The 21,172-nt window shown below is 41.0% G+C and overlaps 1 protein-coding gene across 1 annotated transcript; it reads right to left on the reverse strand.

Moving 5' to 3' along the window:
• Positions 1 to 17,988: 17,988 nt before the first annotated feature.
• LOC149244394 (uncharacterized) lies at positions 17,989 to 18,660 on the reverse strand. The gene has a single exon (XM_089371533.1). The coding sequence runs from the start codon at positions 18,658 to 18,660 to the stop codon at positions 17,989 to 17,991; it is 672 nt and encodes a 223-aa protein (XP_089227659.1).
• Positions 18,661 to 21,172: the final 2,512 nt, after the last annotated feature.

The following is a 21,172-nucleotide window of genomic DNA, read 5'->3' on the forward strand; positions in this document are numbered from 1 at the left end:
GTTGGCACATTCTTCAGCCCAAATGGCATTACCATATACTGAAAACAACCCCATTCGGTAGCAAACGTTGTCTTGCTCCAATCCTCTTGTGCAATCTTGATCTGATGGTACCCAGAGAATCAATCCGTGAAGGAGTATGCTTCCTACCCGCCCACATTTTCTAGTACCTCATCTGTAAAGGGTGATTGAAACGGATCGTTAACACAAGCATCATTAAGCTTTCGTAGATCTATGCAGATGCGGATCTCACCCTTCTATTTTTTTCTCCTACATGACCACAGGACTTACCCAATCGGACTCTTCGACTAGTTCAATAATGCCTGCTGCCAGCATCTTGTCCAATTTTTCACAGACCTTGGCTTTGTATTTTGGATTCAATCGGTAGGGTCGCTGTTTTACTGGCTTTGCATCTAGCTTCAAAGTTATTTTCATCATTCCTAAGTCTCCTAGAATCCCTTTCAGCTCCGTAATTTTTGTAGGGAATAAATCTCAGTATTCGCGGAGCAACTTGACGACTTTTTCCACTGTGGTGTCATCCCAATACTCCCCAAGCGTAGCATACTTCAGCTCTTCCTCTGTTCCGATATTTACCTGCTTTGTTTTCAATGGCGACGTGATGTCTGGATCTTCTCTCTCGGGGCCACACACCTCACTACTTCCTTCATATTTTGGTATATTGATGTTACGCGGGTCATCCTCATCATCTTTTACTTGTACATTGTAACATGTTAAGGCCTGGCTCAACTGTCGCAACCAGTCCGAAGGCATGACTTCTTCTAGCTCTGGCGGTGTTCTAAAGATGGCAGTCTTTACCAACTCTAATGCGTCTTCCACAGTATCCATTCATTGATCCTCAAAGAGAAATGTCATCAGAAACCCTTCGCGTAGGATATCCCATTAGTCGGTGCCATGTCGGAGCTTCATTTCCATTCAAGTTGAGGCTCCGCACCATAAGCTTTAGTCCATGGTGTATGCACAGATTCTCTCGTCCATCATATTTCTCCATTATTCGTAGCATCGGCTTCCCAAATCTTATCTGCATCATGCACCTGCAGCTTCGCCAATCTTCAAAGGTTCCTTCATGCGTACCCCACCATCGTGCTGGTGTCGCGCGCAATGCCCATTTTAGTGCATTAAACCATTGGGACTTGGGGACCATGCTTTGAAATTTAACCAGGAATTCATCCACTTCTGTCAGCCCATCATATATTGGCAGTTTGCGGTTCTGAGCTTTAACGTAATACAGGGATTTCCTCATCATATTACAGTGTAGCATGGTCACCCCGTTCACCCTATTTTGCCATCGCTTATCCTCTTCATCTGAATCGCTGGTGCATGAGCTGGCATAATCCCACGATGGACTACTTTCCCCCTTTTGCCTATGTACAACAATCGTGTAGATACAATCCAATGCATTGTCCCTCTCATCGTTGTGCACAGGTTCTATGTAGCATGGTCTTTCGGTTGGATATAGCGGAATGACTACACAGAGCGACTGCTTTTCAAATATAATCTTCCTCTGTTTGAGGTCAATAACCCCATTCATGTCAGTGGCCCAGTCTATCCCTAGCAATGCAGGATACAGGCTACTTTCGTCCATGATTTCAATAACTTTGAAATCCGTCCAGGTACTTGTGCCATCAATATATACTGTAATTCCTTGCAGCCTTCCCATGGGCAAGACCTTCTGTTGATTGGCCATCCGTAATTGGATAGGAGCCCATTATAGTGTAGGCTTACCCATGTGCTCCCAAGTCTGTTTAGGCAATACGTTTGCATCCGAACCTAGGTGAAAAATGACTTGGTCCATCTCGTAGTCGCCAATCTGTGTTGTTAACCTCATCTCCTGACCCATCCGTGATGTGTGTCTTCCCAACTTCCGGACTGCGCGAGGTTCACCCCATGCTGCGCATCTATTGATCACTTCCTGTAACCCTTTAACTGCCCTGTTGTCACGAAGCAGTTTTATGCATGTCTCTAAGAAGGTAGTCACCATCGAGGGATCACTAGCTAGCTCAGGTCGATCCCTACTACCTTGGGTAGAGATGCCCGTGAAGCTTTCCCTAGCTTCCATATTGTTCTCCTCATTGACCGTTCTTGTGGCTACGTCGTTCCACACTACCATGTTTACCATGGGTTCGTCGTCGCATGGTTTGGATCTCATCATCTGCACGTTTTGCATTGTTGTAGGAGGCACTGCCTTTTTCTCACAAATCTATGCTATCAGCATGGGGAAATCTAGCAGCTCATGATCGAATTGCTCACAATAAGGACATGATACTCGAGTTGGATGTGTACAATCCCGCGATTAATGTCTTGGTCCTCCACAGTTGTAACAGATTAGCTGCCCGCGACCCCTTCCTGGTCCCATTCTGCCCCATCCTCAACCGCGTCCTGAGAACCCATCGTGCGCAAATGTCGTGGCTGGATCCTAACCTTGTACCTCAGTCTGCATTTAGTAGGTAGGTGCCTGATCCATCAACATTCGATAGCTATGACAATATCTTTATTCTTGACCCATCAATCTACAAAAATTGCAAAAGATATGTTGGGGGGTCTGGTTGTATTTTGGAAATAGATGATAATTATCAGTGTTGTGCTTCCCCCCTCACACAAGAGCGGGGCAATCGCACTCGGACCTACCTATACCTCTGTTCGTAATGGTGTCGGTCCCCCCGTTACCACAAAATTCACTGAGACCGGATAGTGATATTTATCGTGTCCCTGGCTCCTGCACTTTATACACCATACTTCCTCCCAGATGTCTAGGCGTGGTGGTTGTTCTTGTTTTCACTCCTGTATTTCCAAACACAAATTTTGGACCTGCGCTTGGACTTGTTGAACTCCCAACCCTGGGTCCTGTACCAAGGTTTCATGCAGCCGCATTGCTGCCTCCAGCACTTCCACTTGGGTTGAGATCTTCTATTGTGACAAGGCTAACTTTAGATATGGCGTTAGTGATGCCATGAACCAAGTGTGGTGTTGTGCATCTGTTAGGGTCATGTTTGCCTCGCAAATGGTGCATTCAACCTATGATCCAAATCCCACGGTGTCTCACCAGGCCTCATCGTGATCTCTTTGAATCCAACAACTGACTGTGCTTCTGACTTAGGCCGGATAAACTCCTTTGTTAATTCAGTATGGATGTCCACTATCCTCGCCATCAGGCTGATGCTTGAATACTTCATTTACCATGTTAGCGCTCGATCCTGTAGTGCGCTGACCAAGATGGCTTTTTTGATATTATCATCCACGACCTGCTGCGTGTTCCATACTGACGTTAGTACAAACCAAAATTGTTCTGGGTCTTCACCTCCTGCTCCTTTGAACACTGGTAACTGAATCGTGTTAGCCACAGTTACCCTTGTCCTACTACTGATCCTTTTGATTTTTCAACGTTCCCTTTCTATCGAGTCCCTGCGTTTCACACTAGACACCCCTTATGTAGATCCTGGTCCCGGCAATAGAACCATTTGTTGGCTTATATGGGCTTGACCTAGGTTTGGAAGAGTTATTTAGCCAATCAAATCCCGCAGCTACTGACCCTTTTGGCAACAGCCTGCGAAGCATGGACTAAGGTCTCACCCGAGGTAGCAGGGGAGGGTGCTGGAACCAAGTTTCCGCACCCTAGGGATGTCTTGGTGTGGTCTGGAGATTTCGTGCACTGGTTCACAGCTCCGCTACTCGTCAATTGCACAGGTCCAACTTGAGGATATGTTTCTTATTAGTGCGTTATTCTATGGGAGGATGTATTTACAAATTAACAGGGCCTTTAAGAAAACATTTAACTAACACAACTAATTCGCACATTAAAATGAACCCAGATTTACATTTATTCAAACCATAAATAGATTAAAGTAACCAGTGATTATAACAGCTCAGAAGAAATGCAGAATTTCAGAAGAAACTTATCTTTATTTCCACTTTATCCTTAATACATCCAGATCCACCCTGCGCACTTAGCTGCAGAATTTCCAGACCTCTGTGCACATAGTTGTAGAGCCTCTACCTACTACCCCAACCCTTGACTCGGACTTATAGACGCTTTCAGACTATCTTCGTCCAGAACCCATTACATTCCATCCTGTTTTCCAAAAAAGCTGCCTTTCCCTCATAGAGCCGCGCTCTATTTATACCCTTCCTTGGCCCGTGATCACTGCGCGGGCTGACTCTATTTATATTTATTTACATTATTTTTGGGTGGACTACCCTTTGACTCGATCCTACTAATAATTCGCACTCCGCATACTTCAAAGTTTTTACAATAATTTAATCCTACTTTTTGGGCTTTCTGTGCCAAAACCATTATGCGGGACCTCTGCTACCCAACACGTGCCCACAAGAGTTGAGCACAGTGGTTAACGCCATGATTGATGGTCGACTGAGGCAATCTGCAACATTATTGGTGCTGCCCTTCTTATACTTGATATTCAAATGGAACTATTGCAGGTATGTGGAACACTTCTGATGGCGATCATTCTACAACTCCCCTTGCATCTGTATGAACTGCAGGGGCTAGTGGTCTGTGTGGATGATCTGAAATCACCCCTAGGTGACCTCAGGAAATTAAAGAAGGTATTAAAGACTCATGTTTTGGTGTGTGTGTCTATGTTATCTTAGGCAACGGATCGATAAGATTGCAAAATAAACAGACACTTGAAACAGTAAGAGATCACAGTAAGAAAAACAGAAACACAACAAAATTTAATAAGGAGTTCACCCAATCCTCCTGGGCTACGTCTCTTGGTCCAGCTTTTAGTGGTGGAATTTTATTATGTTTTTAAAGTAGAGTCTTACAATAAGGAGCTCAATCTGAGTCTCACTTGACAGAGGATGATCAGTAGGATGGCACTTGGAATTCCCAAGTCCTTAGAGTTCACAGACTCCCCTTACTGAATTTCGACCTCAATTGGTCTCTGTCTGCTTGATGTTGCCCTTACTCTGATGGTCAGCTCGACTTCTCTGTTCTTTGCAATTTTTCCTTTCTTTTTGTGTCTCTCGGCCTTCGACTTCTTCACTGCTTCTCTGCCTCACTGTCTCTCCCTGTCTTGTCTCTGTCAGCTCATGGCTTTAAAGCCAGTTCATTTCTTCGAGTGTTCACTTCTTCTTCCCGGCTCTCTAAATGACCTGCCTCTATCCGCTGAGACTCCTCTGCCCTGCATCATCGTTGCTGTGTAACACTTCGCAAAGAGGTGGCCACTTGTCTTCTTGCAAACTGAGTGTCAGTTCTTCCTAAACGGTCAATTTTTGCATTATTTCATAGATGCTTGCGAAATGGATCCTTCTGTCGACTCATTGGTCAAATTAGACTTCAAATATTTATGCGTCGTAGCTTATTTCTCCCTCGGGTCTGGTCATCTATCGGGTTGAACCTCTGTCGTTTGATCTGGATCCCCCAGATCCTACGGTCTTCGCTTATATCATGTGATTGAGTTGCTCGACCATTAGTCCGCGATGTAAGCAGTTTTTCTCTCCCCGCCAGACACACGTCACTCGATGTATGGAATTGTTGGGTCTTCAGCCAAACCCACTTACTTCCTGAAATGCCTCCAATATTTCGCCGGTTTTGATCGTGGGACCCGCCTGTCGATTTTAGCGCTTTCCCACGGTTTTCTAGTTTCCCTTGTGACCGAGTGCTTGGGACCTTTCCTTCTCAAGGGGTTTTTCCCAGCGAAAAACAGCCTCTGTTTCTGGGTTTGAGCTTCCCAACTGCCATTTTTGCACCATGCACAGTCTCCATGGGCCAACGGTCAGCGTGCTTTGATTGAAGGTCCTTGTTGCTCCGTGTTGGCTGCAAATTACCATTATTCAGAGGTTATTTCTGATAGCTATAAGATTTCTTGAAATCTGTCATCCATTCTTAACAATCATGGAATTGTTTGAGGATCCAATTCGGATCATGACCTTCCCACTGAAAAAGCTTTTGGGCCACCAAAAGTTGGTTTTCAAGCATCGACTAAGTGAGGATACGACTTTCTCACCTATCCAATCTCTATCCATTTTTCACTGCTTGGCTTTGAACCCCTGAGCCCAATTCTAAGGTACTCAACATCTCCCCTACACGTCGTTCTCACCTTCCTGTCCAGAACTGTGTCTTCCTGCAATTCATTAAGATATTCAGGTAGCAGGTCATCAATAGAAGGTAATTGACTCTGTTCTGTAGGATCTTCAATTAACGAAGGTTCAAATAGTCTCAAGTTGTCTACATTGACGACTGAGTAGATATGCATATAAGTTGGCAAATCAAGGCAAAAAGCATTCTCACCAATTTTCTCAAGGATCCTGAAAGGTCCATACCTTATTGGTTTCAGCTTTTTACCTTCACCTTGCATCCTGTCCTTGTTGATATACAGCCAGACTTGATCACCAACTTAGAAACTATGCTCCATCCGATGCTTGTCATGCCTTGCCTTGTATTTGGCCTGGCTCTTTTCCAGCTGTTCCTGTACTGCTTGATGGATCTCTTGGATTTGTTCAATGAACCTAGTTGCCTTGTCCACATCGTTGTGTCCCTCAACTGTTGTGTCCTTACCAAAGACAAAATCCAAGGGAGACCTTGGTGTGAAACCAAAACAGGTCTCAAAAGGAGATCTCTATGTGGAAGAATGTTTGGCTCGGTTGTAAGCATGCTGCACATAACACAAATGTTCATCCCAAAGCTTAGGATGCTTGCTGCAATATCCCCTGAGCAACTGGATCATTGTCCTGTTGACTACTGTTTGGCCATCAGTTTGTGGATGGAAAGCTATTCTTTTCTTCAGTTTGGTGTCCATCAGTTCCCACAGACTTGACCAAAACTTTCCCACAAATCGGGTGTCTCGATCAGATATAATGGAAGTGGGTAATCCAAAATGAACCATACATGTTGAAAGAACAATTTTGCAGTTTGTTCAGCTGTAATCTGTTTATTACAAGGTATCAAAATACACATTTTGCTGAACCTATCCACAACAACATACAGATAATCATGACCTTTCCTAGATTTAGGCAGTCCTCCAACAAAGTCCATGGAAACACTTTCCCAAGGATGAGAAGGAACTGGTAAAGGAGTGTACAAGCCTAGTTTTCTATTGCTGGGCTTGCTTTTAGCACACATAGTACACCATCTTACATATCTAGAAATTTGGCCAATAACAAAATCTTTGCAACTGTTCAACACTTTTTACTTACCCCAAAGTGTCCTGATATTAGAGAAGTGTGTGCTTCTCGAATTATCTTTACTCTTTCAATTTGTGGAATGCATAGCTTCCCACAATGATAGAGGAGTCAATCCTTAATATGATAATCCAATTCTTCTACTCGTTTACCTTAACTTAAAGTTGCATATACATCCTTAAAGTCTACATCTTGAGCATATTGTTCAATGTAGCTCTCATGTAACACAGAATTATGCTTAAGTATAGTAGATGCATTTATAATGGGTCTAGATAACATATCTGCAACTTTACTGTGTATGCCCTTTTTATATCTAATGACTAAATGAAACTGTTGTAGAAAACCCATCCATCTATAGTTTCTTGATTGCTGCAACTTAGTTTGGGAGTGTAGATATTGAAGTGGTTGATGATCAATATGTATAACAGTTTCTTTTCCCATTAAGTAATGTTTCCAATTTTTCACACTCTGTACTAATGCATACAATTCTTTATCATATGTGGGATAGTTAACTACTGCAGAATTAAATATCTCAGAATGATAACATATGGGTTTACCATGCTGTATCAACACTGCTCCCATGGCATAGTCACTGGCATCCGTTTAGATCTCAAATGGTCTCTTAAGATCTAGCAGTGCTAGTACTGGTGCTATACTAATCTTTTCTTTCAAGGTGTCAAAGGATTTATATTGTTTGCCTCCCCGCTAAAACACCTTGTTCAATTCTGTTAAAGCATGTAAGAGAGCTACAATTAAGGAAAAGTTAGAAATGAACTTTCTCCAATATTATGCTTCTCCTAAGAAGCTCCTAACTTCTGTCGCAGATTTGGGTTTAGGCTAGTTTACAATGACTGCCACCTTAGAGGGATCTATCTTCAATTCACCACCCCCTACTATATGTCCCAAATAATTCAAAGATGTTTTGCCAAATTCACATTTTGAGAGTTTAACATAAAGTTTTTCTCTTTTCAAAACATATACTGTCTGCTTAACATGCTTTAAATGTTCTTCCAATGTTTTGCTAAATATCATAATGTCATCCAGATATACAATAAAAAAATCATCAAGAAAAGGTCTGAGTACATCATTCATTATTCTCATGAAAGTAGCAGGAGCATTAGTTAAGCCAAAAGGAATAACCAACCACTCATACAATCCCTGCTTTGTTTTGAAAGCAGTCTTCCATGCATCTTGTTCTGCAACTCTGACCTGATGATATCCACTATGCAAGTCTAGCTTGGAAAATTAAACAGCTTCTTTCAATTGATCTAATAGATCATCTATGCGAGGAAGCGGATAACGATTTTTTATTGTTATCTTATTCAATGCTCAGTAATCGATGCACATTCTCCACGAGCCATCTTTCTTTCTCACCAAAACAATTGGAGATCCACATGGTGATGTGCTAGGTCTAATGAACCCCTTCTCAAGCAACTCCTGCACCTGCTTCTTGATTTATGCATTCTCTAAAGCGGACGACCTGTACATTCCAATATTAGGCAATGGAGCATCTTGCTGCAAATTAATATCATGCGCTATTTCCTTTTTTGGGTGGCAGACCTTTAGGTTCTTGCAACAAGATATCATACTCTAAAAAAACTTTTTCTAAATCAGCTTGTTGTTTAGCATCACAGCCATCAAATACATAGGTTTTATCAGGTTTCTTTTCGTTTACAACCATCAGTAAAAATTGTTTGCATGAATTTACAATTCATTTCATCTGCCCTGAATTTATGAGAGTATAACTATTCTTGAGCTTATGAGCTCTTACAAAGTATTTGATTCCATCTTTAACGAGTAGATACCTATTCTCAGCTCTATAGAAAATAGCTTTTCTGTCATACAAGTAAGGACTTCCTAAAACAATTCCACATATATCCAAAGGAATTATGTCTAACTCAACCTCATCTACAAATGCTGACCCAAAAGAAAACTTAAGTTTGCATTGTCTAGTCACTTGTAGTTGTGCTTTATCACTTAACAATCCTAATGGGTATGGTTTATTGTGAGGTGTAGTCAGTAATCTCAACTTCTTTACAATTGCTTCATAAATTAAATTTACTTGTGAGCCACTATCAAACGAAGTATCAATCTTTTGATGTTTGGAAATAACTCAAATATGGAAAAGCTCATGTCTTTTTCTCTCATTTTCTTCATCAATAATAGATTGTGCAGAATTACTAGTAGATTCTTCCGAATTCTTACCTTTTACACCTGTGGTTGCAATGCTTGTTTCATCTCCTGAGTCCGACCCCAAATCTTTCTGAATAGCTGCAACAATCTTCTTCTTCTTTCCTTCAAACTTCTTAGGTCTCAACTCCGGATGAAAAATCCAACAGTGCTCATCATCATGCCCATCCTTCTTATAGTGAGTGCATGAAGACTTGCTTTTCTGTGCAATGTTCGCCTTCCTTGCTTTCCATTTCTGTTTTCTTTTCTCCTTATTCTTGCTTGCAGTGAGTTGGGATGATCCCCCAACTTCTAGGTTCCCATTCTTTCGTCTAGCTTCTAGATGCATAGCTTGAACAGATACCTCATCTATACTAGTCGGATTAAACATGAGGATAGTGTGCCTCATGTAGCTATGTAGACCACCAATGTACTTCAACAGAGTTTCAGGTGAGTCTAATGAGATTCCTAGAATCAAATATCTCTTCCTAAATTCTTGGGTGTAACCTTGTACACTTTGCCCCTTCAATTGTCGAAGAGTTTTCCAGCTCATCATGGCTTGTTGCATGTAGGCCAGTGGATAGAACTACTTTTTGATTGCAGAAACAAATTCACTCCAGACAGAAAGAGTCTTACCATGTCTCTTCATGTCAGCTTGGGTCCTGCCTTCCCACCAAACCATGGTGGTGCCTCCAAGGCGTAGGCTGGCCAGCTGAATCTTGCTCTTGTCTGAATCAATACTCTGTACTCTGCAATAAACATCAATTTGTTTGATCCAATTGTCCAGCTTTTCTGGATTCAACTCTCCATCATATATTGGTAAATCAAATTTAACATCTAGTTTAATCAAAGATGTCTTCTTTTCATGTTCAGGGCTATTAGGAGGTGTGAGAAAGTTTTCTTCTTTCCCTTTTCCTTTTGAGTGGTCATGGAGGAGAGACTCTTCTTCTCCTTTATCTTGTTTGGAGCCTGATGAATCTTCATCTTTATGTTTTCTAAAGTCCTTATATATTTCCTCTACCATGGACCTTATGGCCAGGAAACTATCTATAAATTGAGGGTTTGGCCCCACAAAACCTTCCTCTGACATTGTCTTCTGAGGATAGACTCTTCCAATTTCAGGATTAGTTTCGACCAACTCTCCTTCTCCTAATTTGAGCTTTTATCTAGTTAGCATTCAACAACTAAATCCAACACAAGCTTGTCTAACCTTAACAACCTATAGCTCTGATACCACTTGATCTGAAATCACCCCTAGGTGACGTCAGTAAATTAATAAAGGTATTACAGACTCATGTGCTGGTGTGTGTATCTATGTTATCTTAGCCAATGGATCAATAAGATTGCAAAATAAACAGACACTTGAAACAGTAAGAGATCACAGTAAGCAAAACAGAAACACAACAAAATTTAATAAGGAGTTCACCCAATCCTCCTAGGCTACGTCTCCTAGTCCAACTTTCAATGATGGCCTTTTTATTATGTTTTTAAAGCAGAGTCTTACAATAAGGAGCTCAATCTGAGTCTTACTTGAAAAAGGATGATCAGTAGGATGGCACTTGGAATTTCCAAGTCCTTAGAGTTCACAGACTTCCCTTACTGAATTTCAACCTCAATTGGTCTCTGTCTGCTCGATGCTGCCCTTACTATGATGGTCAGCTTGGCTTCTCTGTTCTCTACAATTTTGCCTTTCTTTCTGTGTCTCTCGGCCTTTAGCTTCTTCACTGCTTCTCTACCTCACTGTCTCTCCCTGTCTTGTCTCTGTCAGCTTGTGGCTTTAAAGCCATTTTGTTTCTTCGACTATTCGCTTCGTCTTCCTAGCTCTCTGAATTGCCTGCCTCCACCTCTACCCTGCATCATCATTGTTGTGTAACGCTTCACAGAGAGGTGGCCACCTGTCTTCTTGCGAACTGAGTGTCAATTCTTCCTGAATGGTCGTTTTTTCTGTTATTTCCCAGATGCCTGCGAAACGGATCCTTCTGTCGACTCATTGGTCAAATCAGACTTCAAATCTTTATGCATCATAGCTTATTTCTCCCTTGGGTCTGGTCATCCATCGGGTTGAACCTCTGTCGTTTGATCTGGATCCCATAGATCCTGCGGTCTTCGCTTATATCGCGCGGTTGATTTTCTCGACCGTTAGTCTGCGATGTAAGCGGTTTTTCTCTCTCCCCACCGGACACGCATCACTCGGTGTATGGAATCACTGGGTCTTTGGCCAAACCCACTTACCACCTGAAATGCCTCCGATATTCTGCCAGTTTTGAGCACGGGACCTGCCTATCAGTTTTAGCGCTTTCCCACAGTTTTCTGGTTTCCCTTGTGACCGAGCGCTCGGGGCTTTTCCTTCTCGAGGGGTTTTGCCCAGCGATACGTGATTAGTGCTAATCACGTATCAGAAACAGCCTCCGTTTCTGGGTTTGAGCTTCCCAACTGCCATTTTTGCACCATGCACAGTCTCCATGGGCCAACGGTCAGTGCGCTTTGACCGAAGGTCCTCGTTGCTCCGTGCTGGCTACAAATTACCATTATTCAGAGGTTATTTCTGATAGCTATAATATTTCTTGAAGTTTGTCATCCATTCTTAACAATCATGGAATTGTTTGAGGATCCAATTTGGATCAGTGGATGACTGTTTCCTTCCCCAAAATGTAATGCTTCCATTGTCGGCAGGCCTGCACAATGGAATACATCACTTTATCATAAGTGGGATACTTCTAGACTGTTTCTGAAAGTTTCTCACTATGATATGCCATTGGATGCCCGTTTTGAGTAAGGACTACCCCAATAGCATAGTTAGAGGCATCTGTCTCGATCTCAAATGGTTGTTGCAATTCTGGTAATGCGAGCACTAGTGCTGAGCAAAGGCGATGTTTCAACTTTGTGAATGCCTTTTGTTGAGATTCAGACCAAAATAATTTTGCTTTCTCTCCTCCTTTGGTGACTTGACTTAAGGGCCAAGAGATATGAGAAAATCCCAACACAAACCTGCGGTAGAAGTTGGCAAGACCTAGATAGTTGTGGATCTCTTTTAGAGTGGTTGGAGATGGCCAATCCTGAATGACTTGGATCTTGGCTAGATCCACATGCACCCCCCATTCATCAATAATGTATCCCAAATATTGAACTTGGGTCATGCCAAAAGTGAATTTCTCCAAATAGGCACATAACTTGTGTTGTTGCAGTGTTTGGAGAACTTGTCGGATGTGGTGGAGGTGCTCTTCCCAACTCTGGTTGAAGATGATCAGGATGTCATCCAACTATACCACTACAAACGAGTTGGTGAATGGCCACAAGATGTCATCCATTAGCCTCATGAAGGTTGTAGGATCATTCATCAACCCGAAGGCATAATCAACCATTCAAAAAGGCCCTCCTTAGCTTTGAAGGTAGTCTTCCACACATCGGAAGGTTCGATTGGTACCTGGTGATATCCTGACTTCAAATCAATCATGCTGAAATATTTTCCCCCCTTTAGTTGGTCCAGAAGGTCACCAATCTATGGGATAGGGTACCTATTCGAGACAGTGATCTTGTTTAGCACTCGATATTCAATACAGAGTCTCCAAGTCCCATCCTTCTTCTGTATCAACATGATCAGGCTCCCATAGGGTGATGAACTCGGTCGGATGTGACATTTCTACAATAGCTCCTAGATCTACTTCTTGATTTCATCGTTCTCCAGAACGGAGCATTGATAATTTGGTCCATTGGGCAGCGGAAAATCTGGGGTTATATCGATGGAGTGCTTGACCTGACAGTGCAGAGGAACCCCTACGAGGGAGGTGAAAATATCATCGTACCCCTCCACAACCTTGTCCATCTGTAGTTGTCGTGCGGAGGGGCCCTGTCTGGAGGTCGTGGCCACCATCTTCTTCTTTCCTTGATGGCGTATCATTAGGAAAACAAATTTCCTGGTTTTGGAAATGATCTTACTGCATTGTTTTGCAGTAACCAAAAAGATGGCAGTAGGCGATGCTACCTTCGGTATCATGTACAACTTATTTCCCAAAGTAACAATAAGAGCATGAGGCCTTGAATCATACACAGCATGTCGCTTCCACATGTATGGTTGGCCTAATAATACATCACGAACATCAAGGGGAGAAACGTCACACAATACCTCATCCATGAAGGGCTTGATTTTGTATGGTAGGCGACACTGCTGCTCACATGAAGATCCTGTCCTTGGTGAAGCCACCTGATGGTGTACTCTTGTGGATGTGATGTGGTCGGTGTAGAATTTTGTAGAATTTTCTACAAATCAGCGAGATCTGATATCATGTAGAACTTTTTCTACAAATCAGCTAGCTCTGATACCATGTAGAAATTTCCCACCTGTAGATCACCTGGTAATGCAATGAAATAAAGAAAAACACTTGTTCTACTTCTACAAAACATTAAGCGGAAGCATAATCGAATTCATGAGCAACATCAAGTAGAAACATGCATAACTGATCAAGAGAAATCAATCACACATAACACAGAATATATCATTGGGGAAAGCACCAACATAAAACCCCAACACTATATTATCAATCAAGTGGAAATCCTCTTCAACATACAAAAAGAATAAGCTCAATAGCTATCCTGCTCTCTCTATACTCTGATGATCTTCAATCAGAAGATGAAAATCATGGACTACCTAGGCCTCAATATATAGGCCACAAGTCCTCCAATCTGCTATAATAGATCCTTCTCCATGCAAGGAATACTTACTCGAAATATCCAAGCATCTGATAGTACACTGTCCCACATCTGATCTCAACTAGGTCTCTGACAAAACTGACATGCAACAGTTATCCATGAGTGAATCCTCAGTTATCTAAAATAATAGTTGTCACATGCATGCAAGCATTAACAAACTATATTTTATTATTTTAACAACTTGTTAAAATAATCTAACTGGACTTGACTAGTTAGAATTAAGTCAACTGATTCTCTCATTATAGAACTCATACTTATTCCCTCAATCAGTGGAGGAAATTAAGGATACATTCCTCAATCAGTGGGACAACTCATGTGCATGCTCACGGAGACTTCAAATTCGAATTCCCTTAACTAATTAACTCAACTGAATTAATTAATTAATATTTCCAACTGTTGTTAAGACCAAAATTAATTTTACTTCCTATAGATAGACTAGGCACTGTTATAAATAGGAAGGGACACAGAAATGCTATTTTTAGAAGATTCTATTTTTAGCAGTTTCACCTCTCACCCAAGGTGGCCAATGACCTCACTAGCCAAACTGCTATTTTTAGACATGCTATTTTTAGCAGGTCTATTTTTAGCACATTCTAAATTTAACATTTCTTGTTGCACATTTTTCAACAGTCAGTAAGCTTAGCCACTTCACGACATCTACTGAAATGAGGTTCTTTTGGCTCCTGCTGTCGGCAATGAACTATAGTGACGAGCCCTTTACCCACATCTGGGAGTGGAAGAGGGGCTCCTCCTCCTCTAGATCTTCGGGTTCCTCCTTCTGGATCTTCATGGTGGAAACGGTGGCGTTGGGCTCTGCATCAATAATATACTTCCATTTGTCATTCCTCTTATCGGGTTCTGACTTAGAGTCAGAACATGCATCTAATTTCAAAGACTTTAGCTTGCCCACTAGTGACTACTTTGCCTGACACTCACTTGTGTTGTGAGTGGAGCTCTTATGGAACTCACACCACTTTCCCGTGTCCTTCTTCGGCTTCGTGATTGTTTTCTTTGCTTGCAGATTTGGCGGGTTGTCCTGGGCCACCCTGCCTTGGCTTTCTCCTTTGTTCAGAGGTTTGGGGGTGCCTTTCCATTGCTTCTGATTTGCAGATCCAAACTCTCACTTCTTCTGATTAAACTTTTGCTCGATCTTGACAGCGTATTAGTACTCCCTGCTGAGTGAGGAAATGTCCAGGAGCTCCATCTCATCCTCAATGTAACTATGTAGGTAGCCATGGCATTTGAGTACCAAATGTAGCTCAGAATCCTTGATAGCCAACTTTGTGCGAAGGGTATGAAAAATATTGGTAAACTTTGGCACGTCTTGGTCCCTTCCCTACTGCAGCCTAGTCCACTTTATGTATTTATCCTCATAGCTTATGACAGTGTAGTACTGCTCCTTGATGGCATTCCGGAATGAATTCTAGGTGGGTGTGGCTAAAAATAGTGAGGCTATACTTTCATCCTTCTGCTCACAGTAGGTTTCCCACCAGTCCTTGAAGTGGGGGGTGGCTTTGAGAAGAGCGAAAGTAATCTTTTCTAGGCCAGAAAAATCATGAACAGAAAAATACCCTTCTACCATATTTAAACATTGATCTACATGATGTGCATCTATCTGGCCCTCAAATATGGGAATTTCAAAGTTAACTTGTACCTTAAAGGGTGTGGCGCTTCTAGAGTAGCTGCTGGAAGTAGATGTGTCGCCCCTAGGTAGCTACTGAAGGATCTGGGCAAAGTTTTCCATCATCGCGTTCCTTTATTGTTCAAGGGCCTCTTCAAGCTAGATTTTGATAGGATCTCTTGCCCCCTTGTATTTCTTTTCAGCTACCATGGAAGGCCTTCGGGATTTGCGAGGCTGGTCTTGCAAAGGTTCGACCAATTCAAGCCCTAACTCCTTATATCTTGACCTCGTTTGGGACATGCAAAGAAAGACAGAGAAAGATCAGACCATTCTGATACCACTGATATGGATTTAAACGGGAACGCAAAAAATTACAGAGATAACCATAAATACAAAGATGTAGCAGAAATAATACTTCATTTCAATAATGTAAAATACTGAAATATGCTTACAAACAACAATGGAAATAAACTAGCTGGGGCGATGGTAGCTTATCTCTGAGGAGAGATGTGGTGGCTACATGCCTCTGAACTGTGTTACAATGAGGCTCAAAGGCCTATTTACTGTTGAGAAACAATGGAAAACCCTAAACATCCAAAAACCTAACTCTAGGAGATGAAGCGCCAAACTATGGGCCCCGTTTTGGGTAAATTGGTACATCAACTTCCCAGAGTCATAACTTTGGCATACAATCTTTGTTTGACATGCACAATGCCTCGTTAGAAATATCTATCAGAGGAATACAAGCTTGGGATGAGAAACATGAGTCCACAAACCCATGTTTCTCCCAATTTTTGCAAAAATCATCGTTTAGGGCCTTAAAACGGCTCCGAAAGTTCAGGACCCGAAAAATTACTAAAAATAGTAAACTATGCTACAATTAAGGAAACTAAAAAAATGAAAGAAACAATGGTGGGGGTCTAAGTGGAATTTGCAGGTGGCCACCAATATCCACTTGGATCAAGAGAAGAAGTCTTAGAGTAGAAGAGAGGCTCTGTAGCTATGTGCGCAGAGGCCTAGAGTAGAGTTTGCAGCTGAGTCCGCAGACCCCTGCAACTGAGTGCACAGGGAAGTCTAGAGTCTGTAAGCAAAACTAAAGTATTAATAAAGAGATTACTCTAGAAATTCCTGTATTTTGTCTATTTACTTCTGTTATGAATGAATGTGCTTTTATACTATGATGAATGATGGGTTTATGAAATAGTGTTGTATTGATGCGCGACTTTATGTGATTTATATTGTTATATGAACGCACTTAATATTAATGGGTTACATGAAGAATATATTGTTGGGAGTTAAAGTTATTGAACACTTAATCCGTTCTGAGTAATTCTGGGGTTAAGAGTAATCTTGGATAAGTGTAAGTAGTTGATCTGCCTATTCAGGGTCCACGAAAGACAGTCATAGACCTTCACGGAGATATAGAAGCTAATTAAGAGAATTATATCGATAATCCCTAAAGGCTTATCGATCTGTGTGAGGGTAGGTTTAGGGCATAAAACGACATTACACTAATCTCTGGGTGAGGAAACTTGGTTCCAACATCCCCCCATACTACTTCGGGTGAGACTTCAATCTGCGTTCCGCGGATTGATGCCGAAAGGGCCAGTAGTGTAGGGATTTGTTTGGAAAAAATAACTCTGAACCTAGGTCAGGACCCACTAAGCCAACATAAATGCATCAGACCCTTCCCTACAGCATGGTTAATCCTTCTTCGTCCAACTTCCTCTATCGGCGCCATCTACCTGAATACCGCACAACACTTCCTCTTTAATGAAATCCTTCTGTGGCAGAGTAGTTTAATGTCTAGTGCTTCCTTCAAACTACCTATAGCATTAAGACTTTTCTCTATTCATATAGTCATTGTACAGTCCCAAGGACAAAATCATCCCTGTAGAGTTTCAACCTACTATGATTTACTCACCCAGGAAAGAATTCTCCATTCAGCCGTGCGAACTGAACCAAGCTACCATCTAAGATATCCTTGACAATGTATGGTCTTCACCAATGCATTTTGAATTTTCCTGGGAACTTTGCAAACTTACTATTGTATAACAGAACCAAGTCTCCATTCTTGAAAGTTTTCTTCTTAATATGTCGATTGTGCCAGGCCTTTTCCCTGACTTTCTATACTTGTTGATGAAATCCTGCAATAAAGCGACCTTCCTCAAGTACCAATAGTTGTTCCAATCTCTCCTCCATAATGTTGTTGTCTGCCATGTCTGTGATTGTGGCAATTCTAAGACTCAGTACTATGTATTCCATAGGCATTATGACTTCCTATCCATAAACCAATCTAACGGAGTTTGTCTCGTCAACTTCTTGTAGGTAGTCCTCTATGCCCATAAAATTTTTGGTATCAGCACATCCCAACCATTTCTATTGGCATTGCATACTTTAGTTAGAGTGTTCTCCAAAATTTTGTTTAAAGCCTCAACTGTGTGGTTCGCCTGAGGATGATAAGGCATTCTCTTCTGATGATGTACCCAGAATTCCTTCATCAATGCTTCAATTGTGTTGTGTAGGAAGTGTGATCCTTGGTCGCTCATCAAGATCTTTTGACACCCAAATATTGACAAGATATACTCAAATATGAAGTGCGTAGCAGTGTCTGCGTTGTAATCCTTTACCAGTTGTGCTTCAGCCCGCCTAGTCAGATAATCCATCATAATAATACGGTGTCGCGCAACAGCCTTATTTCCCGGTAGATTGATCATCTCAACAAAGTAAATTTCCCATTTATCAAAAGCCTTCAAGGTGATTTTTTGATTCAACGATAATTCGTCCCTTCTTGACGGTCTTCCGGTCCTCTGGTAGACATCACAAGTACTACAATATTCCTTGGAATCCTTGTGCACCGTGGGCCACCATAGTCCTTCTCTTAAAATATTCTGCGCAGTGGCATTTCTTGCATAGTGTCCTCCCACGACACCACCATGTGCTTCTGCCAAAATACTATGTCTTTCACGCTCAAGGACATATCTTCGCAATATCTCATCGGGACCCATTTTATACAAATGTCCAACAATCAGAGAAAAATTCATCGCTCTGACTACGAGTTCTTTCTTCTGTTGAGTTTTATACCCTATAGGGGTTTCTCTAGTAGACAAAACGTAAATGATATCACAAAATGACCATCAACAACCCTTACTGCAAAGAGTTTCACATCAGGCAATCCTTCCTCAATGTTCGTTGGTTCTTCACCATTCTCAATTTTGGACAGATGGTCCGACCCAACGTTCAATCATTCTGGATTGACTATAACTCCAAAATCATAATCTTGGAATAGCAAGAGCCACCTGCAAATCTTCTCCCCCACCATAGGCTTTTTCACCAACTACTTCAGCACAGAATGGTCCGTAAACATCTTGAAGTGCGCACCTAATAAATGTTAGAATATTAGATCTACTAAAGTAGTTATCTATATAAGAAACCAACAATATGTCAACATATAAATAATAATGGAAAGAGAAAAAGGAAAAATAATATAATAGATATACATGGTTCACCCAATTGGGTTACATCCATGGGAAGGTTGTCTTATATTATCTCTAGAAATCTCCTACAATCACACAAAGAGAGGAACTACAAATAACCCGATACAAATGGCAGTATGTTGTGAGCACAGGATAAGATGTGATGATATCACAAGATGGTATATATATTAAGAGGCTTCCTTGACCCTATTATATACCCAAAGATGTGGAGGAATTAATCTCACATATTAAATGTGGGATAATATAATTTTCCAATATAACACCTCTTTATACAAAAAATGGATACAAAAGTATACTATGCAATAATAAATATGGGATATAATGTATTACTCTTTTACATAAGATTGTGGACAACTTCCGACATAATACAAAGATGTTATTACCTTCCAAGGAATATAATATATTCCAAGACCCCCCTTTAATAATGGTTGGGAGAAGGGCCCATCCTAACACTAAGGAAGGAAGGAGTCATTACTACCCCCCCTCATGACAACTTCCCAATCCTAAGAAAAGAATGAAGATGCACATACTTCGCTTCTATCAAGGATTTGATGAAGATATCGGCTACCTGCTACTTGACAGGACAATACTCAAGAGAAAGAATATCATCAGTGACAAGACCTCGAATATAATGAGCATCAAGTTCGAGATGCTTCGTCTTGGAGTGATATACCGGATTATAAGCAAGGTTAATTGCACCTTGATTGTCACATTTCAAGGTAGTGGATGATTTCGGAACCAGACCAAGCTTGGTAAGAACATGTCGTAACCAAATAACTTCTTTAGCTGCTTCTTTGGCTGCTTTATACTCTGCTTCACATGAAGATAAAGAAAGAGTCTTTATCTTCTTACTGGACCAAGAGATCGGACTTGAACCAAGTTGAAATATGTAACCAGTAGTTGACCGTCGATCAGAATTGTCACCTTCCCAATCAAAATCTGTATAACCAGAGAGTAAAATTGTAGCATTACTCGAATAAAATACACCATAATTCAATGTCCCCTATAAATATCGCAAAATTCTCTTGGCTACCTGCCAATGACTTTCACGAGGTTGTTGCATGAATCGAGAAACCATACTGACTGCAAAAGAGAGATATGGTAGGTTGTGAGTTAAATATAGCAAACTGGCAATGATCTAATGATAAAGAGTAGCATCAACCAGTGGAGTGGTACACTCAATAGTTAACTTTACACCAGATTGAAATGGCATAGGAGCAGGTTTACAATCACTCATATGGAAACGAGCCAATAAATCTATTGCATACTTAGGATGAGAGAGAAAAATACCATCGGCCATATGCCAAATCTGAAGACCCAAGAAATAGTGCAATGTACCGAGATCTGTCATCTCAAACTGCTTCTGAAGAGAAATTTTCATATCTTGAATTAATACAAGCTGGCTGCCAGTGATAATTAGATCATCCACATATAAAACAATAATGAGGACATTATCACCAAAGTTATTAACATACATATTTGGATAAGATATACAATGCTTAAAACCATTATTCAAGAAATATGCATCAATTTTATCATACCAAGCCCTATATGCTTGTTTGAGACCATATAAAGATTTTTGTAATTTGCATACTAAACTTAAGGATTCAATAGAAATAAAACTAGGAGGTTGTTGCATATAAATTTCTTCAGTAAGATTACCATTTAAAAAGGAACTTTTAACATCCATTCAATGAATTTCCCACTTATAATATGCAGCAAGTGATAAAATGGTTCTTATTGTGTTCATTTTAGCAATAGCAGAAAAAGTTTCATTATAATTAATACCTTCAAGTTGATTAAAACCTTTTGCAACTAATCTAGCTTTATGTTTTTTGATCTGTCCTTCTGCAATGAACTTATTTTTATAAACCCATTTATAGCCAACTAAATTCTTTCCTAAAGGAAGAGGAACAAGAGACCAAGTCTTGTTTCTCAAAAGAGATTCATATTTAGTAGACATAGCTTGTTCCCAATGAGGCTTACCCTTAGCTTGAGCATAAGTAGTAGGATCATCTGTGGC

The sequence above is a fragment of the Pinus tabuliformis genome, chromosome 8 (genome assembly GCF_031772625.1).
Source record: "Pinus tabuliformis cultivar Carrire ecotype Pingquan chromosome 8, CPIR1, whole genome shotgun sequence".
Taxonomy (NCBI): domain Eukaryota; kingdom Viridiplantae; phylum Streptophyta; class Pinopsida; order Pinales; family Pinaceae; genus Pinus; species Pinus tabuliformis.

Coding starts and splice junctions, on each gene's coding strand:
- LOC149244394 (XM_089371533.1), bottom strand. CDS start 18,660: ATGGGTCCCGATGAGATATTGCGAAGATATGTCCTTGAGCGTGAAAGA.